Source organism: Ranitomeya imitator, chromosome 2 (genome assembly GCF_032444005.1).
Source record: "Ranitomeya imitator isolate aRanImi1 chromosome 2, aRanImi1.pri, whole genome shotgun sequence".
Classification (NCBI taxonomy): Eukaryota; Metazoa; Chordata; class Amphibia; order Anura; family Dendrobatidae; genus Ranitomeya; species Ranitomeya imitator.
The window spans coordinates 534,421,731-534,442,393 of NC_091283.1; the positions used below are offsets into that span (position 1 = coordinate 534,421,731).

Genomic DNA, 20,663 nt, shown 5'->3' on the forward strand with positions numbered 1-20,663 from the left:
TTGAGGCAAAGATAGTCAAACTCGTCAGGTCATTAACAAAAGGGACAGAACCGTGGACAGAACCAGAAGCAAATGCCATAGTTACAGGAATAGCCATTCCAAAGACATACTGATAGGGATTCTAGATTGTGAGCCCCATCGGGGACAGTGATGATAATGTGTGCAAAACTGTAAAGCGCTGCGGAATATGTTAGCGCTATATAAAAATAAAGATTATTATTATTATTATTATTATTATAGTCATACCAGGAGGTCAGTGAAATTTAGAGACACAAGTAAGATCAGATCAGGAGAAAATCACAAACACAGACATTGTCAGGGTCAAACACTGATTAAAAACTAGGATGAGTACAACAGAAGAAAAGCACTAAAGTATAGGGAATACCCAGCCCAATAACTGGCAACTCCCAGAAGTGTGCTGAGAATTTAAGTAGGGTGTGGTACTGCCCCACAGACTACAGCAGGTAGCTGCTTAGTCCTGCTGAGCCATTGAACAGCACACATCCATTTTGACTGTCAGCAAGGCACCACAGGTCCAAGCCACAACTGAGCTGCCCAGTAATATTGGCCCAATAATGTCTTCTCCATCACCAGCTTCACCAACAGAGTAAATTTGATTGTTCTTGGTGACAGAACCAGACATTAATGTAAAATTTCCATGTAGGGATATAACAGATCTAAGATTCATGCTTAGAAAAAATTGCTATGCCCTAAGGTCACCGGACATTTAAAGACTAGCAACACCTGTGACTAATCCTCTTTATTCTTTCCGGGTTCTGTGGGTGTGGCTTAACTAAAGGGACATTGTTTAGTTTGCATTCTTTTATTTTCTTATTTTCTTCTTTCAATCACATATTTTCCGCAGCACTTTAAAATTCAGATATGATACTAATATGTCATATACTATGATGTCTGCCCTCTGCCATAGTATGACTTGGTGACTTCTGCCTTCTTTGTATCGGTCATTACTTACAGAGACAACTGCTGGTAAAGTGCCATGGGGATTCCCTGGGAAAAACCCAACACCCCTTTAGAGATTTTAAGGTTTAAAGGGAATCTGTCACCCGCTGAGATGTATATTACCAATTAATATGGCCATACAGGTGATAGAAATGTTGAAATAATCAAAATTGGTAATTATGGCACTCCTGTGAAAGGTGATCCAATAGGATCCTATCTTATGTAAATCTTGTATAAAACTTGCCACTCACTGCTGCTGGTCCTGAGCGTTTATTTTTTGCCTGTAACCCTTGGCACACTGCAATTTGTCCAACTGATGAAGGCCATTGTTTGACCAAAACGTCTTCTTTATTTTTGGATTGCCTGCATGCAATAAAATCATTTTCTTACAACATTTACCTGAGTGCCTAGTTTTCTACAAAACATATTGAAATAGTCCTACCTGTATGCCTCATATCATATGCGGTCCCAAAATTCCTTACTTGTGCCCTGCAATAGTGCGATTATACAGTACCTATTCTGCCTTTCTATGGGCATTGGCTGCAGCGTTCTTCTGCACATATGCCGACGAGTCACTGCTACTTCCGTTGCAGTGACCTCTGGCGTACGAGGCGATAAAGTTCTCTTCCCATCATGCAAATATGGGTGACAGGGTCATCAGAAAGTGTACGGTTCCTAACTATGCAGAGAGGAAGGAAGCAGGAAGACCATCTTATCACCACACATGCTGGTGCTTGCCAAAAGAACGCTGAAGCCAATGCCCATAGAAGGGCAGAATATGAACTGTATAATCGCACTATTGCAGGGCACAAGTAAGGAATTTCGGGGCCACCATTATACCTCACAGGGCACTGTGACACTGATGGGAGGGGGAGGTATGATAATGAAGACATTAGGCAGAGATTTCTTCTAGGCACAGCACGCCCCAGAACCTGGAAGAAATCATTAGCATACAGAAATAAAGATGATTTTTCAGCAACAAGACCGCGTATGATATGAGGCATGCAGGTAGGACTATTTCAATATGTCTTGTAGAAAACTAGGCACTCAGGTAAATGTTGTAAGAAAATGATTTAAATGCATAATCACACTATTGCAGGGTGCAGGATTCTGGGGTCACTATTACATGTCACAGGGCACTGTGACGCTGATGGGATGGGTGTTGTATGCACATGAAGACAGGAGGCAGAGATTTCTTCCAGGAACCCCACACCTCTGAGCCTGAAGGAAATCTTTAGCATAAAGAGTTAAAAGACAATTTTCAACAAGATATGAGGCATACAGGTAGGACTAGAGTAACATTGCTATCACCTGTATGCCCATATTAATAGGTCATATACGGCCGAGGGGGGTGACAGATTCCCTTTAAGAATTTACAATCCCTAACACTCCAAGCCAAATCCTTCAGTGGATCCTCATCTGATGGTGACATGTGACCAATACAATTATTTATTTTTTATGCATTGCTTATATAGCGCCATCATATTCCACAGCTCTTTACATACAGTGGGTACGGAAAGTATTCAGACCCCTTTTAATTTTTCACTCTTTGTTTCATTGCAGCCATTTGGTAAATTCCAAAAAGTTCATTTTTTTCACATTAATGTACACTCTGCACCTCATCTTGACTGATAAAAAACAGAAATGTAGAAATTTTTGCAAATTTATTAAAAAAGAAAAACTGAAATATCACATGGTCATAAGTATTCAGACCCTTTGCTCATTATTGAGTAGAAGCACCCTTTTGAGCTAGTACAGCCATGAGTCTTCTTGGGAATGATGCAACAAGTTTTTCACACCTGGATTTGGGGATCCTCTGCCATTCTTCCTTGCAGATCCTCTCCAGTTCCGTCAGGTTGGATGGTGAACGTTGCGTTGGTGAACAGCCATTTTCAGGTCTCTCCAGAGATGCTCAATTGGGCTTAGGTCAGGGCTCTGGCTGGGCTAGTCAAGAATAGTCACAGAGTTGTTCTGAAGCCACTCCTTTGTTATTTTAGCTATGTGCTTAGGGTCATTGTCTTGTTGGAAGGTGAACCTTTGGCCAAGTCTGATGTCCAGAGCACTCTGGAAGAGGTTTTCATCCAGGTTATCTCTGTACTTGGCCGCATTCATGTTTTCTTCAATGACAACCAGTCATCCTGAGTCTGCTGTGGAAAAACACCCCCATAGCATGATGCTGCCACAACCATGTTTCACTGTTGGGATCGTATTGGGCAGGTGATGAGCACTGCCTGGTTTTCTCCACACATACCCCTTAGAATTATCACCAAAAAGGTCTATCTTCGTCTCATCAGACCAGAGAACCTTATTTATCATAGTCTGGGAGTCCTTCATTTGTTTTTAGCAAACTCTATGCAGGCTTTCATATGTCTTGCACTGAGGACAGGCTTTCATTGGGCCACTCTGCCATAAAGGCCTCACTGGAAGAGGGCTGCAATGAAAGTTGACCTTGTGGAACTTTCTCCCCCTCACTACTGCATCTCTGGAGCTCAGCCATAGTGATCTTGGGGTTCTTATTTACCTCTCTCACCAAGGCTCATCTCCCATGATTGCTCAGTTTAGCTGGATCGCCAGGTCTAGGAAGACTTCTGGTTGTCCCAAACTTCTTCCATTTAAGGATTATGGAGGCCACTGTGCTCTTAAGGCCCCTTCACATTAAGCGACGCTGCAGCGATACCGACAACGATCCGGATCGCTGCAGCGTCGCTGTTTGGTCGCTGGAGAGCTGTCACACAGACCGCTCTCCAGCGACCAACGATGCCGGTAACCAGGGTAAACATCGGGTAACTAAGCGCAGGGCCGCGCTTAGTAACCCGATGTTTACCCTGGTTACCATGCTAAAAGTAAAAAAAAACAAACACTAGATACTTACCTACTGCTGTCTGTCCTCCAGCGCTGCGCTCTGCTTCTCTGCTCTCCTCCTGTACTGTCTGTGAGCCGGAAAGCAGAGCGGTGACGTCACCGCTCTGCTTTCCGGCTCACAGACAGTACAGGAGGAGTGCAGAGCACAGCGCTGGAGGACAGACAGCGGTAGGTAAGTATCTAGTGTTTTTTTTTTTTTACTTTTAGCATGGTAACCGGGGTAAACATCGGGTTACTAAGCGCGGCCCTGCGCTTAGTTACCCGATGTTTACCCTGGTTACCAGTGAAGACATCGCTGGATCGGTGTCACACACGCCGATCCAGCGATGTCAGCGGGAGAGCCAGCGACCAAAGAAAGGTCTGGACTTTATTCAGCGACCAACGATCTCCCAGCAGGGGCCTGATCGTTGGTCGCTGTCACACATAACGATTTCATTAACGATATCGTTGCTACGTCACAAAAAGCAACGATATCGTTAACAATATCGTTATGTGTGAAGGTACCTTTAGTAACCTTGAGTACTGTGGAAATTATTTTGTAACCTTGGCTTAATCTGTGCCTTGCCACAATTCTGTCTCTGAGCTCCTTGGCCAGTTCCTTAAACCCCATGATTCTCATTTGGTCTGACATGCACTGTGAGCTGTGAGGTCTCATTAATGTGAAAAAAATGAACTTTTTTGAATTTACCAAATGGCTGCAATGAAACAAAGAGTGAAACATTTAAAGGGATCTGAATACTTTCTGTACCCACTGTACATTATCATCTCTGTCCCCAATGGATCTCACAATCTAGATTCCCTATCACTGTGTCTTTGGAATGTGGGAGGAACCCGGAGGAAATCCACGCAAACAGAGGGAGAACATAGAAACTCCTTGCAGATGTTGTCCTTGGTGCTGCCCTACAATGAAAGAAAATGAGAAAAAAAAATAGGCTGTTTTATCAGCAATCTTCAGCTCACTGATATAGAATTGGGTCTACAAACTCTGGCCAATAATAATTTTCTGTTTTGTCGACCCTATAATGCTTCTACATATTCTTACTGTTTTACCATTCTTAAAGGGGTTTTTCCAAGTATGTAATAAAATGGCCCTTGTCATGTACTTTAAATGGCAGCCTGTTCTATTCATGTGTCAGGATGGGATGCAGTCTAAATAAATACAGATCCTGAGACCTTTGTCTCAACTGACAAATTAGCTGTATGGTAAGCACACATACTGGTGAGCTGCTAGATAACAGTAATGACAGGAGAAAAAATAAATCTTCTCCCGACTGACTGAGTACAAAGGATTGGCCTCCATCCACACTCACCAGAGGAAAGAGTTATTTCTTCTTCTGTCTGTAGCCCCTCACCAGTAAGTGTGCGCATGATATTGCTGCTCAGTCAGTTCAGACAAAGATTTGGGATCTGTGTTTCTTCAAACTACAGCCCACCCTGACATGTGACTAGGACCACCTGCCATGTGAATTATATGATTAGCCATCTTGTTACATTCTTAGAAAACTCATTAAAGCCCCATACACATAAGAACAAACTAGAGCAGAACCTGGTGATTTTGGTGGGATCAGTCGACCATCTATCGCCACTACATGATGTTAGGGAGAAAGCAGTTTGAATTCAAACAACCTGATCCTTTTATTCTCCAGTTAGATAAGTGGTGCCCCAGATCTGGCAGTGGATTGCTCCACTCTTCCCATAGCAAACACATGAACACGTAACAGAACTGAGCAATAATGTATATGGGGGGGGGGGGAAGACTGTAGAATAACTGTAAGCTGAATGAACATTTTGCCAATAGCTCTGTAAAATGTTCAGCAATCTTTAGAACATATTGAGAAAACCTATCAAAGTTGTGTAGGGAGGTGGCGGAGACCCTCGTTTGCCCCTCCCCCACACGGGACTTACGTGACCCATTTTGTATGATACACCTTGGTATTGACTTGTAAATTATGTGTGTTGAATTGTCATTCATGTGTACCATAAAATGTGCTACCCGTGTTATGTAGTTTAATTGAACTGACTAATGTTGTGCTTCCCTTGTATATAATAGAACTAGGGACAGAAGGAGTCATCCGCATAGGTTGGGCTAGCAGCTAAAAAGGGATGGGAGTTCCTGTCTGATTATGTAAGTGCCCTGCCGAAGGGACTTCAAGCATACAGATTCCGGCGTATGGACTATCTCCTCTTTCGGTCACCGTGGCTGCTGTGGGTACAGCTGTGGACGTCGTTAGGGAGAGAGCAGGAAGTTGATGTTGCATTTTCTTCAAACCTTTTATTAAACCGTTTCCCTGTTGGATTGCAAATTGAGTCTGGCATTGTGTCTGTCCTGTCCTTTCTTGTACAAGGTGCCGGGGTGTATACTGACTGTGGCTTAGTTGACTCAGCTGGGACTACCACCCCGTGTCACCTTGTTACAGTTGAGTGAAGCTTAACTACAGAGTGGCTTGTTATCACCTTGTCTGACAGCCTACATCTAGGGCACATGTCCACCAGCCCCTAAATGCATCCCTAGATAAACACATGCCTGAACAAGTCAGCGTGAAGAAATGCCAAAGGTTCTCAAGGGATTCCTGTCCATCTCAAACTTGTATATGTTGTTTAGAGGTGATAACTTCACTCCAATTAGACAATTGGGAGAGGTGTTTATTTGTTCTTTATAATTTGGGTGGAATGTTTTTATGAGATTTAGGCTAATTGAAGACTGAAGGGCTTTTTCCTTGGAGAAATGATCAGAAGAATGATTATTCATACAAAAGTTTGTTCCTGTTCATTGTCCACTGTAAATCTGTTCAGTAATCAAGGGATAGATAAAAAGTTCTATTTTTCCATGATACAACCTATTAAAACCGTTATGGTGAACAACTGTGTAAAAAAAAGTCATACCATATGCACTATAAGTTTAATCCAATTTTGTGCAGAACTAATTTTTCATCGATAGTCTAAAGATTCAAGACTACTATGTTTGTTTTATTTATTTTTTATTATAATGGGCCATCTAGTATTAAAAAAAACAGAGATAGTCCTCAGGACACCCTCTTTTACATAGAACCAGCAAAAGTGAATATGCTTTCAAATCTAAGGACATGGAGTTGTGGAACCCCAGGAGTTCGGGTACACAGTGGTGCTGCCTTCCTCTCGGGGAGGGTAGTGCCATGCCTAGAGACAAGAGGGATCCCTTTGGCAGGTAATCTCACACACAAAACCTTCTGAATCCAGGCCAGAAGGGGGAGCTTAAAACATGATCTTAGGGGAGCTTCCCTCATTAAACATCCTGGTCTGGAGGAGGAGTCAGACAGTTGGTCCAGAGAGACCAGAGAGAGCAGGCGTCTGGTGCAGATGAGAGATAAGGAAGGAGCAGAGGAGTGATTAGGGGCTTAAGGAGGCTGGGATTTGGGTCTCGTCAGTGAGAGCGCAGAAATCGGACACCGGGAGCCCGAGGCTGTGGGGAGCTCCAAGCCCCACAGCGGAACCAGAGGGCATAGGACTATATGTAAACTGCCCGTACAACGCCTGAGGTACAGCAGCAGTTAGAGCCTGGAGTCACCGTGCCAGAGACCCCAAGAGAACAGCTCAAGCTCCCTACAGTGCAGGTACTGTCCAAAGACAGGAGATAAAGGGGTACCTTGCCAGCAAGCTACAGGGACCATAAAACCAGCGCATAGTGGAAGGCTCTCAACCTGACCCACCAAGGGGGTTTTTCCTTGTTTTCGGGCTGCCAGAACTCTCTCTGTACTTGGTGCCAGTACCCTGGACTATGGCCTGCTACCATCAGTAAACCAGGTAAAGACTGCAACCCTGTGTCCTCGGTTATTTATTGGCAGCCCATCATCCTTGCCATACAACTTGGGAGCCCTGGGGACCCCCTGCTTCACCTGTGGGAAGCGTTACCATCCAGCCACCATACCATCACCCCAGAGGACCCCTTTAAGTGGCGTCGGTCCCTTCTGACCGAAAACCTCAGGTGGCGTCATGAAAATAGACTTTATTAATCCCTTGAAAGACCTATCCCCCTTTACTTGAGCACCCAGGGCATGGACCGGGTCACTGCCACCGTAACCACCCCTTTACCTGCGACTGGACCCGGTGCCAAGTACCCCAGGCCCTGGCGGGCGACTCAGAGTCAATACCATTATGGGTACAGCAATATCAGAAATTTAGGTGTGTCAGCACACAAGTGGGACAATTACAGGTAGCGATTTCCTTCGATAAGCAATTGTTTGCTAGATAATCTCAAAGTCCCATCCTCTGAATGGTTCATCTGATAAATATGGATGCCATAACACATAAGCAGGTTTAGAACAACAGGGCCATATCTAATCAGAGAGGAACAGCATGCTAATCATTGATTAGGAGCAAGGCAGTGAATGGTCAAAATGAGAAGATATGTTGGAAAATGGAGTGATGAAATGTTTGTTTGAGGTCTCTTGTTTGAAGAGTTGGTTGGGAGGGAGGCATTGGAAAGAGGCTATATAAGCCTGGTGACAAAGATGTACTTTGGTTTGTCCCAGATTAAAAAACACAGTGTGCTAGGGAGAAGTCTGTAGGATGGAGGTGAGCATGGACTTACTTCATGCTACAGGAATCTCCATAGTTAGCTATATGCAGGAGAATTTCATGACTTTCCAAGAGTGGTTTGTATTTGTTTCACATGCAGCTGATCTTAGAAATACCTTCCATATCTTCTTTCCTATATGGTTCCATCTGTGTGAATCTGTGGGTGTCAAACTTGTATGGGTGGCTGTGGTTGGTGACTGGCTCAACCTTGTCTTCAAATGGTAAGTACTCAACTGCAACAAGACATCCATTCTAGAATATCCCCAACATACAATAAACTAGATATTAGCTTGTTAGCTTTATTTTAGCACTGTCATTATGGGTTAGATCAATATATTTATATGTGGTAGACGTTATGGATACTAAAGGGGCTCTCCAGGGCCACCAATGAAACAGCTCTGGTGCTTCGCATCCTCTTCATAAATTACTTTGTAATCCTGCATGACTTTATGACATCTGCCATTGACAATGAACTTGATCATATCTGGACCTGTCCGGGTGTTCCCTGCAGAGAACATGTGGTGACTTCCCACGTTCATGTACTCAGGGAATAAGCTAAGCAATCTTCCAGAGACTGCTGACAAAGGGGATCCATAAATAGTTACTAAACAGAATTAATGGGGCAAGCATAATATTGTTATTTAGTTCCAAGAATAGAAATGAACACCCTCACTTTCCACCTCATCATCAAAATCTCTTGGCACAAGCAGTATCTCACATATACAGTATATATATATATACATATATATATATATATATATATACGGTGTATCATACTTCTGTACAATTATATCTATTAGACCAACATTTAACTGGAATGTGCTTGTAGTGTAAACTTTAGATTAAGATCTTCACTAATGTTTTCTGAGACTTATTTTCTCTGCCTTTCAGTATGTTCAATGCCTGGTAATGATGGATCTCTTATAGGTTCGTAACTAGAAAAACTAGCAATCAAGTGTATAGAGTAAAATAGAAATAATCTTCAACTCTAGAAACAGCTAAAAACACACAATTGTTTAACTTTATCTTTTAAGAAAAAAAAATGTAGCCATAGTCAATGCTGGCATACTCTGGCATAATGTCCATCAGCTATAACTGAGGAAAGTAGAGTGATTAATAAAATGTCTGAAATATTTCACTACAGGATCCTTTTCGGACAAAGGCCTTACTGGTGGGTACATGAGACATCTTATTATGGCAATGCCTCGTCTCCAGAAATTATACAGTTCCCTGTAACCTGCGAAACTGGACCAGGTAAGAACTCTATCTTTAAGTGATAAAGTTTTCCAGTTTTTATTGTGCCAGGTTTGCCCAGATGTATCCTAAGTTGGCATATGGATGGTTTGTCAACAGTAGAAGTAGTCTGCTTATTAATTAAACCCTTAGGCTACATCCCCACGGTCAGGAATCGGCAGCGCTTTGGACGCATCACATGTCCGCTCCGTCCGGCTTTTGAATGCAGGTGATTCGTTATGTGTTCATTGAACCGTGCAGAATCATCGCGTCCAATACACTGCACGGGTGAAATTTATCTTGCGGAGACTCAAATCTCCGCAAGATAAATAGACATGCTGCGGTCTAAAAAGACGTGCCACATGTCTGGCTCCGCAGGTAAGCCACGGGAGTCAGTGCACGCATAGTGGGTATGGGATTTCTTGAAATCCCATCCACTATGCTGTAACATCTGGCCACTGCGGATGTACACAGCATCCAACCACAGCGTCCAACTCGCAGCGTTTACTGACCGTGGGAACATACCCTAATTCAGATATTCTTCAAACAAGTGCCCTGAGCTCCTACTACTTAAAAATACTAGCACAATCAGCGTCAAACTCAGCGTTAGTAAAGACACCCATACACATTAGACTAATAGAAAGTCCAAGAATCCAGCACTCCATTTTGTGAATTTATTTACAACATAAGGAAAAGGTACAAAATGTTTTGGTCCTTAGACCTTCATCAGTGAGGCTATGGCAGCGCTCAGAGTGGCGACTCCTGTCGCTACAGTGACCTGATGGTCATAGCCTCACTTTTTCTCCAGGCACAAGCTTATGCTTGAAACAAAAAGAGCCCGATACGCATATGCTATTTGTTTTGAATCTCTCTGAATCTTATTGAACCAATTAGTGTATAAGGTCCAAAACATTTTGTACATTTTCCTTATGTTGTAAATAAATTCACCAAATTGAGTGCCGGTTTCTTGGACTTTCTATATGTAGAATATGTATATAGCGAAACTATAGGCCGAACTACTGTTCAGCCAACAGCCATCTAAGGTGAATGGCCAGCGTAACACTGTTATGCCAAGTGCAAATGATCTCTCTTGTAGAACAAAAAACCTATATCACAAATACCACCTAGAACTGGGGTGGTGAACCTCCGGCCCGTGGGGCCCGTGGTGACTTTTCATTCGGCCCACGGGCAGGTCCCCGGAGTCCCCAATGCTAAGACGGCACCAGCATCCTGCCGGCCCTTTAAGCCCCAAGTGCACGGCACGCAGCATTCATTATAGAATGCTGCCTGCCCTGTACATGAAAGACGACGTCGCTGGGGTGGGCGGGGTTAGCGCCCAATGCTTTCCTGTCCCGGAAGAGGAGCTGCTGCTGAGTCCAGAGCGATCTTTGTGCCTGCAGCTCTGTGCTTTTCTACTAGTGATATGTGCCCTCTGTGATCTATGTGCCCCCCAGCTATGCAGCTATGTGCTCCCATGATCTCTGTGCCCCTCAGCTATGTGCCCCATGTGATCTTTTTGCCCCTGTGATCTTTGTGCCTCCCAGCTATGTGCACCATGTGATCTTTTTGCCCCGTGATCTGTGCCCCCCAACTATATGCCACCCTATGATCTTTGTGCCTCCCAGCTATGTGCCCCATGTGATCTGTGCCCCTTGTGACCTCTGTGGACCCAACTATGTGCCCCCTCCATGATCTCTGTGCCCCATAGCTATATGTCCCCCTGTGATCCCTGTTCCCCCAGCTATATGCCCACTCTGATTTATGTGCCCTCCAGCTATATGCCCCCATATGACCTCTGTGCCTTCCAGCTTTGTTCTCTCCTGTGTTCACTGTGCCCCCAGCAATATGGCCCCTGTGCCCTCCAGCTATGTGCCCCCCTGTGATCTGTGCCCCTTAGCTATGTGCACCCCTGTGATATCTTTGGCTCCCAGCTTTGTGCCCCCTGTGATCTATGTGCCCCGTTATCCCTGTGCCCCCTGTGATATTTGTGCTCCCATGTGATATCTGTGCCCCCTGTGATCTCTGTTCCCTCCAGCTATGTAGCCCTCGGTGATCTATGAGCCCCCTACCCCGGTGATCTATGTGCCTTCCTGGCGATGCCTGTTGCCCCAGTGCTGTATATCCCACCTCCCCCAGTGCTGTATATCCCCCCACGGCTGTATGTGCCCCCAAGTGATGTGTATATCTCCCAGTGCTGCATTTACCCCAAAAGTGCTGTATATCCCCCAAGTACTGTATATCCCCCCACCTGTGATGTATATAGCCCCCAATGATGTATGTAACCCGACCAGTGATATATATTCCCCCCCAGGGACATATATACACCCAGTGCTGTCTGTGCTTTCTAGTGATGTATATAGCCCCTCAGTAATGTCTATTCCTCCCAGCCTCCCTGGTGATGAATATGTCCCAGCATCTCCTGTGATGTCTATGCCCCCCAGCCCCTCCTGTAATTTATATGCCCCCAGAGTTTCCTGTGATGCATATATTGCAGTCTCAATGCTTCCTATGTTATACATGTACAGCAGTCCCAATTTCTCCTATGTGATGTATATACAGTAGTCCCAGCGTCTCCTGTGTGATGTATATACAGCAGTCCCAACATCTCCTGTGTGATGTATATACAGCAGTCCCTGTGTCTCCTGTGTGATGTATACTGTATACAACAGTCCCTGTGTCTCCTATGTGATGTATATACAGCTGTCTCAGCATCCTCTATGTGATATAGATACAGCGTCTCCTGTATGATGTATATACAGCAGTCCCAGTGTCTCCTATGTGGTGTATGTACGGCTGTCTCAGCATCTCCTATGGGATGTATATACAGTAGTCCCAGCATCTCCCATGTGATGTATATGATTTATAAAACTTATTATGACAAAAAGTTGACTGCTCTCCTGGCTGACATAAACCTGGAAAAGCAACTGTGAGAAGCAACAAGATCAGTATCACCTAACATCACAGCTGCACCAAAGAGAAGCAGCTCCAGTCGTCACATTAAGTGTGAGTTACCGTAAGTAATTGTTTGACTAAATAGACTGGGGTAATTTTCAAGGTGATAATTTTTGTGTAGCCCCCGAATGATGGTAGAAATGTCCACATGGCCCCTGACTGGAAAAAGGTTCCCTACCCCTGACCTAGCAGATAAAACATGAAAAAGGCTTGTTAAGTTGAATTTATAGAGACAGAGGCCCCTATTCCAGTGATATATCACCTACTGAGCTGCATGCTGTTTTATCAGCATGAGATTGTCAATGAGGACTAGTAATCCTGCTGTCATGTAGTCCTCCATATTCATAGGCTCTGTATAATACTGCTTCCACCACTGATTAGCTGCTTTCTGACTATGCACAGCACACAGACAGCTGCCAATCAGTGGTGTGGACGGGGTTATATACAGCTCAGAATTCAGAGAACTGGTACTTCTGCAGACCACCTAAAATAGTGATTTTATCAAAACTGAAGCAAGCAAACTAGTAGGTGACATATTGCTGAAATCAATGTTTTTGCCCTTTCATCATGCTGCTCTGAAATGGAGTAGCAAAAAGTTGGTGATATATTACCTTTAACCCCTTTCTGACCTCGGACGGGATAGTACGTCCGAGGTCAGAAGCCCCGCTTTGATGCGGGCTCACCGCCGGAGCCCGCATCAAAGCCGGGACATGTCAGCTGTTTTGAACAGCTGACATGTGCCCATAATAGGCGCGAGCAGAATCGCGATCTGCCCGCGCCTATTAACTAGTTAAATGCCGCTGTCAAACACAGACAGCGGCATTTAACTACCACATCCGGTCGGGCGGCCGGAAATGACGGCATCGCCGACCCCCATCACATGATCGGAGGTCGGTGATGCTTCTCCATTGTAACCATAGAGGTCCTTGAGACCTCTATGGTTACTGATCGCCGGTAGCTGTGAGCGCCACCCTGTGGTCGGCGCTCACAGCACACCTGATTTTCTGCTACATAGCAGCGAACAGCAGATCGCTGCTATGTAGCAGAGGCGATCGTGCTGTGCCTGCTTCTAGCATCACATGGAAGCTATTAAAGCATGGCAAAAGTATAAAAAAAAAAAGTTTAAAAAAATGTGAAAAAAATAAAAAAAATATAAAAGTTTAAATCACCCCCCTTTCGCCCCAATCAAAATAAATCAATAAAAAAATCAAATCTACACATATTTGGTATTGCCGCGCTCAGAATTGCCCGATCTATCAATTAAAAAAAAGCATTAACCTGATCGCTAAACAGCGTAGCAAGAAAAAAATTCGAAATGCCAGAATTACGTTTTTTTTGGTCGCCGCGACATTGCATTAAAATGCAATAACGGGTGATCAAAAGAACGTATCTGCACCAAAATGCTGTCATTAAAAACATCATCTTGGCACGCAAAAAATAAGCCCTCAACCGACCCCAGATCATGAAAAATGGAGACGCTATGAGTATCGGAAAATGGCGCAATTTTTTTTTTTTTTAGCAAAGTTTGGAATTTTTTTCACCACTTAGGTAAAAAAATAACCTAGTCATGTTTGGTGTCTATGAACTCGTACTGACCTGGAGAATCATAATGTCAGGTCAGTTTTAGCATTTAGTGAACCTAGCAAAAAAGCCAAACAAAAAACAAGTGTGGGATTGCACTTTTTTTGCAATTTCACAGCACTTGAAATTTTTTTCCCGTTTTCTAGTACATGACATGCTAAAACCAATGATGTCGTTCAAAAGTACAACTCGTCCCGCAAAAAATAAGCCCTCACATGGCCATATTGACGGAAAAATAAAAAAGTTATGGCTCTGGGAAGGAGGGGAGTGAAAAACGAACATGGAAAAATGAAAAATCCCAAGGTCATGAAGGGGTTAAAGAGTCTGATATTGAATTATGCTTCCTCTCCTCCTAGGTGTTAATTAGTAAGAGAGATCCTTTGTTCTATGGGAAAGCCAATTTGCATAAGTTTCTCCCATGGATTATTGACAATATGATTCTATACTCAACTGGTCTTTTCAATGAAACCAGTATTTCAACAAAGCATGTTATACCAGAGAAACTAAAACAAAATGATTGCAATATTTATCGATTCTTGAAAACTTTTTGTTTCCTATTTGCAGTTTTTCAGCATAGCTGACCACTGAAAAATTAGTAGAAACTCTACACAAAACATTCTCATACGTGTATTTATAAAAACGTTATGTCAGAATCCACCAGCGTCTTAAGCTATAAGCCCTTTCTTTGGATTAGAATGGCATCCTTAGCATTTCCTGCTTTCTTTCTAATCACAGGAAGTCCATCAGGGCATGCTATGGGCTCCTCATCAGTGTACTATGTAATGACATGTGCTGCGCTGTCTCTTCTGCAAAATCACGCCACCTTCAAAAAACGGTGAGTGATAAGAAAACTTTGGCTGAACTTATCGCTTTGCGAGATATAAACAGTTCTTCGACTCACCTAATAGATGTCTTCCTCACATTGCAGGCTTACAACATAAGTCTGTCTTCAAACACTGTGGCAGGAGAGAACTTTCCAGAAGTAATATTAACATCATCATTAAATTATCATGTGAACTTCTGCTAAACAAACCTGTTTAAATAGAGCCAATTTTTAGGTTTGGTTTAGATCCACAATTAAAAATCTGGAGCATTTTATTGTGATCGTAGAGTACCCTCAATGCTCAGCTTGGCTTTGGGCAAGTGTTCTTTACTACAGGGGAATTGAAGTATTACTCAATTGGCATGAATTGATTTGCCCAACCCAGTCCATGGGCCACAATAGTAATCTCTGACCTCTAGACAGGAGCCGTGACATGAAAACCACCTCTTACCTGGCAACATGCATAGTTCTTTTGATTAGCCAGCCTGGCATGACAGTGTGAAGAATACATGTGATGTATTGCCAGACTAGCTAATCAAAAGAAGATTCGCAGATGTGGTTAAGTAAGAGGTAATACTCATGGCTCCCATGCAACAGACAGAGTTTGCTGTTGTGGCCGATGGACCAGGTTGATCCAATTTGTTCGGAAAAACTCTACTCAATAAACACACTTTGTAACTTTCATCTACCCTAGCAAGTAGATAAGAGTCTAAAGACAGAAACACCCTCTTACTCTTCACTATTTTAAAAATAGTTTTTCTAAGTGAGATTACCTTTTAAATGAGTTGGGCCATATTCCAAGTAGCAGCTTGCCATATGCTTACATTTTGGTCTGCTTTACTATCTACACTCAGACTTACCGAGTTGCTTCCATGTTAAACAAGATAATGAATCTACTCTTTAGCGTGATCAGTGTTGGCCAAATTTTGTGGTGGGTCCAAAATATGTTTAGTACTGTCAGATGTGATTGTTTTTTTGGTCTATAGGGCATATACACTGATAATCTTGCTTCAACTCTATATTAGGTGTCAACGTTGGGCCTTGTGGGCTTTCTTTTGGATAGTCCAAATCAATGTTTGCCTATCTAGAGTGTTTGTGGCTGCACATTTTCCCCATCAGGTCATTGCAGGTGTTATTTCAGGTATGTAAAGACTTTTATATTGGAAAACATGTTTTAAATTTATGTTTGAAAAATGTTACATTTTGGACCCAACATAAGGTATGTATGAATGGGCTGTATAACATTTACAATTCGATGATGATGCGAGTATTTTTTTCAATGTTTACTCACACATGCCAAGCATTTTTTGGATCATATTAATGGTATTCCAGCTATTGACACTATCCGTTAATAAATATTATTTGTTGGTTTTGTTTCCAGGAATTATGGTGGCCAAAGTATTTAATCACCTACAAATTATATACAACGTCAGCTTGAAAAAGTACTGTTATACCACTCTTTTCCTCTTCTCCTTTGCATTGGGCTTCTACTTGTTACTCAAGCTTTTTGATGTTGACCTTTTGTGGACCCTTGACAAAGCATCACATTGGTGTTCCAAGCAAGAGTGGATTCATATGGACTCTACACCATTTGCCGGCCTGATAAGGAATCTAGGTATTTTCCTTGGCTTAGGACTAGCCTTAGACTCTCAGATGTACAAGTGCAGTTATAAGGAGAAACAAGGAACTGACTTTATGTTCCGTCTCAGCTCCATCTTCACTTCTCTAGTTGTTCTTCACGTCTTTGACTCCTTTGAACTTCCATCTGATGTGGAGATGGTCTTCTATGTTCTTTCATTCTTGAAGAGTATAGCTGTTCCTTTAATCACTGTAGGAATTGTTCCTTACTGTGTCTCACTTGTATTAAGAGGCCAAGATAAGAAGGTGTTGTGAAGCAAAGTTTTAGGAACCTACTCAAAGACATTTCTTTTAAACCGTCCCATCCGTTCATAATATTGAAGTATTGAGCAATGGGTGATATGATTATGTGTAAATGTTTTAGTATGGTTTTGACGTGTTTCCCAGGTTTTGAAGATCTGTGTATCTATCACTCATCATATGGAAAGCATGATATGGATGAGTTCTGGCTGCAGCCTTCTAGCTCGTCATCACTCTTCCGTAATGTTTAGACAATGCTGTTATACAAAAGTGTAATGCGTGTTTGGTTGATGAAAAGCATACAGACCTCCTCATCCCAATATCAACTGTTAAAGAGACATTACTCAAAATATGTTTATCTTTAAAAGTGCTTTATGAGCAAAAATAACTGAGCTTTTTTTCCCCCCCGAAACGGCAACACTTTTGTTTATGTGGGTAGTATTGGAACTCTGACCCATTTGCTAGGCGAAGGCTGAGCCGTAAGAGCACATGCACCTCATAGACAGGAATAGCACTGTTACAATGAAAATTCAGATATGTAAAAGTACATTAAAATAAATTAACGCTTTATATGGTGTATGAATGTGCCTATTATGCTTCTTAATATCGAAAGTGCAAGAAAAAATCATGGAATTATGGAAATCAAAATGAAGATACACGTGTTAATAATGAAAAAAGGCAACAAAAATGTCTAAACATTTTGATTTATTCAGCATTGAATTTGAGTGTGACGTGCAGAAATATATGTGTTTACACATCTTGTCATGCTATCAAAGAGGTTACTACTGGTTGTCCCAGGAACTTTTCATCATGCTGAATGCACTTGGGCAAGCAAATCATCATGATCCGCTGCTGCCAGCATCCTATGCAGTTGCTGACCAATGACATCCCAGATGTGCTCCACAGTAGACAAGTCCAGAAAGCTGCAGGCCATGGTAGCATGTTTAGGTCATGCAGGCTGCTCACTGGTTCTTCTGGTTCCACAACAAAATCAATATAACATAATAGCTGTTAATGTACCTGTATTGCAGACTAGAGTGGTCTAGCTACTGTACCATAGTCTTGGGAGTAGGACCAGTGTGACATTCCCTTATTAATGCATCTTCGAGGAGTTGCACATGTTGTCTTACTAGATTTGAAGCCTGTACCAATGATTCCATGACTGATACATTCTGTATTTAAAGTGAGATTGGACATCACATAAGTCTAAAGCATCAGTGTCTACAGAAACCATCAGAAGTCATATTCATGACATTGGACTATGATCCAGATGTCCAGTTACAGTTGTTCCACTGACCTTAAGTCACCACTCTCAAAGCCTATAATAGTGAAGAGCAACATGGCAAAGGAGGCTGGAATGAATGTCTATAATCCTCAGCGATGAGTCCCGCTTTTGCTTTGGGGTAATTGTGCACAGAGATTGGTCTGCACACAACATGGGAAATACCATGAAGGAGCCTTCCTGAAGGAATATCACACTCGTCCTACTCCCGGAACTATGAAGTAGAGTCACAGTGTACAGTGGCCAGACACTTCTAGTCTCCATTACAGATACACTAACAGCTTGTGTTACATTGATTTAGTTGTGGGACCAGTGGTACAAGAATTTTTCCAAAGTGTCTAATGAATTATTTTTTAATACGGCACTGCCAGACTGCTCATATCTTTGTGCTATCATGACCACCAGTGTCTCTGGACTTGTCATCTATCTTGCACATCTGGGGTGTTGATGGTCGGCAATTGCCAGCAGCAGATCTTGATAATTTGGTTTCCCAAGTTTATTCAGCGAGGAAGAACATTCCCAACCATTAATAAACTCATTGATAGCAGCCAAAGTGTGTAAACGCAGAGATTTCCTCACATGGCGCTCATACTCTACCCTGAATATATTGAGATGTTTTGAAAATATTCTTTCCATTTTTTCATCATTTGCAAATTATTGACATGTCTATCAATCCTGTGGTTTCCATAACTCCACTGCTTTTCCTTTTTGGTGATGCAATATCAATGTTCAGGGGTGTATTTTAGAACCTGCTTTTTTATCTTTTCGCTATTTATTCACATATCTGAGAGTTACTCTGGTGTTTAACACCAGAGTCTCATCATCAAATGTTTTATCATTGCATTTAAAGGACTGTTTGAAAAAATATTTATATTGTATATCAATCAAGCTAGCAGGGTTTTTTATGTAATCTAAGAGCAGCCTGATGTAGTGATATAGAGCCTGATTCCAGCAATGTATCACTTACTTTACTTCTTTTTGTAGTTTTTATAGAATCCCTGCTTTCTCTGTGGTAGATGTAGCAGTGGTCAAAACACTGAGCTGTGTATAACCCCACCTAATCCACTGACTGGCAGCTTCCTATGTACATTGAAGCTGCCAATCAGTGGTGGTGTCGCGGTTACACATTAGCTGGACTGGCTTGCACATGGCGCCTAGTCCTCTAGTGATAATCTCCTGCTGATAAAAGACTGATCATATTGAAGCTACAGAACACAGCCTAGTAAGTAACATATCCCTAGAATCGGGCTCTCTGACACTACATTTTGCCAATCTCAGATTAGATAGCAAATAAAAATCTGCCAACAGATTCTCTTTAATGCTGGTCTATTTCATTGTAAAGAGTCCAAAATTACGCAGCCAGATCGCCACCAAAAACAAGGAATAGGTCTCAAGATTTCAGGATATCCCAGAAATTTTACTTCCATGAGGCTGGTTTACATATTATAAAAGTTATCAGAATATACCGTTATAGCCTATGCACACCATCATATTATACATGTGTATTTCATAGATCAATAATGTAGCATATTATACATTGATTGCATCCAATTTCATACAGATTCGCATTATGGTTAAACTAAAAGGATATTTCCATATGGTGGTACGTAACGTGCCTATGAGTCCATAACACACAAGTGTAGGGAGGAATATATGGTCTTAGGCACATCCACCCAAAAGAACATGATGCCGCTTGATGTAACCAACCTTCTCAGTGCTTATCTTATGTTCTGAAGAATCCAATTACACAAAATATTAAACATTAAAATTATGCGGGAACTAGCCCATTTGTTCCAGTTAAGGCTTGACAGAACTGCATAATTGTCCTGTTGCTAAACTTTTGGGTCAATTGGTGAATTTAACTCATGTATTAATAGCTATAGATAAAACAACCCTCTAATGATGAGCAACCAGAGAATGATGTAATCACTGTATAATAAATGACTAGTGTGATATAATAGAGTAACTGACGTGATGTAGCACTATGCTGATGTTACCAGTCATACATAATGTTTACAGTTTGTCTCCTTGCATATTAGATTAGCGATGCTTACATTTTCCATAGTCATGCATTACACTTTTTTTTGTATGTTTTGTATAGTTTCATCTGAAAACCACAAAATAAAAAGTTTTTGAGAATTAGTGTTTGTTGACTGGCAGTACAAGCAAGGCCTTACAAATCCATACTACAGGATAGTGGGCCCTCAAAGGATGACCTAGAGGGTTTATTGTCATTCTCTTTGTTCAGGAAAGCACCACTCGTCAGCCTCCCAGCTTCCAGTATGCTATAGGGGGTGATGCCAGAGGCATAACTAGGGGTTCAGCTCAGGTGCGTATGGGGGAAGACGAGGTGGCGAAACATCTGAGTGGTGATAATGGCCACCACACTGTATAATGGCCCCGTAGTAGCACTTACATTGTAAAATTGCTCCTTAGTAGCCCCCACACTGTTTGATGACCTTGACACTGTACAATAGCCCCACTGTAGCCCCCAAACTAAATGATGGCCCCCACAATAGTTGCCTAACTATATGACGG

The 20,663-nt window shown here is 42.4% G+C and overlaps 1 protein-coding gene across 1 annotated transcript; it reads left to right on the forward strand.

Moving 5' to 3' along the window:
* The first annotated feature begins 8,318 nt into the window (after window positions 1-8,318).
* On the forward strand, window positions 8,319-20,262 carry LOC138667567 (glucose-6-phosphatase catalytic subunit 1-like). Its single transcript, XM_069755722.1, has 5 exons — window positions 8,319-8,597; window positions 9,521-9,630; window positions 14,878-14,977; window positions 15,991-16,106; window positions 16,347-20,262. Exons 1-5 carry the CDS (start codon window positions 8,368-8,370, stop codon window positions 16,856-16,858), a joined length of 1,068 nt encoding a protein of 355 aa, XP_069611823.1. The 5' UTR covers window positions 8,319-8,367; the 3' UTR covers window positions 16,859-20,262.
* Window positions 20,263-20,663: the final 401 nt, after the last annotated feature.

Bases quoted from the DNA above. Each gene is read 5' to 3' on its own strand.
- LOC138667567 (XM_069755722.1), top strand. From the start codon at position 8,368: ATGGAGGTGAGCATGGACTTACTTCATGCTACAGGAATCTCCATAGTT. The intron at 8,598-9,520 runs GTAAGTACTCAA...ATTTCACTACAG, and splicing joins CTCAACCTTGTCTTCAAATG to GATCCTTTTCGGACAAAGGC. The intron at 14,978-15,990 runs GTGAGTGATAAG...ACTCTATATTAG, and splicing joins CACGCCACCTTCAAAAAACG to GTGTCAACGTTGGGCCTTGT.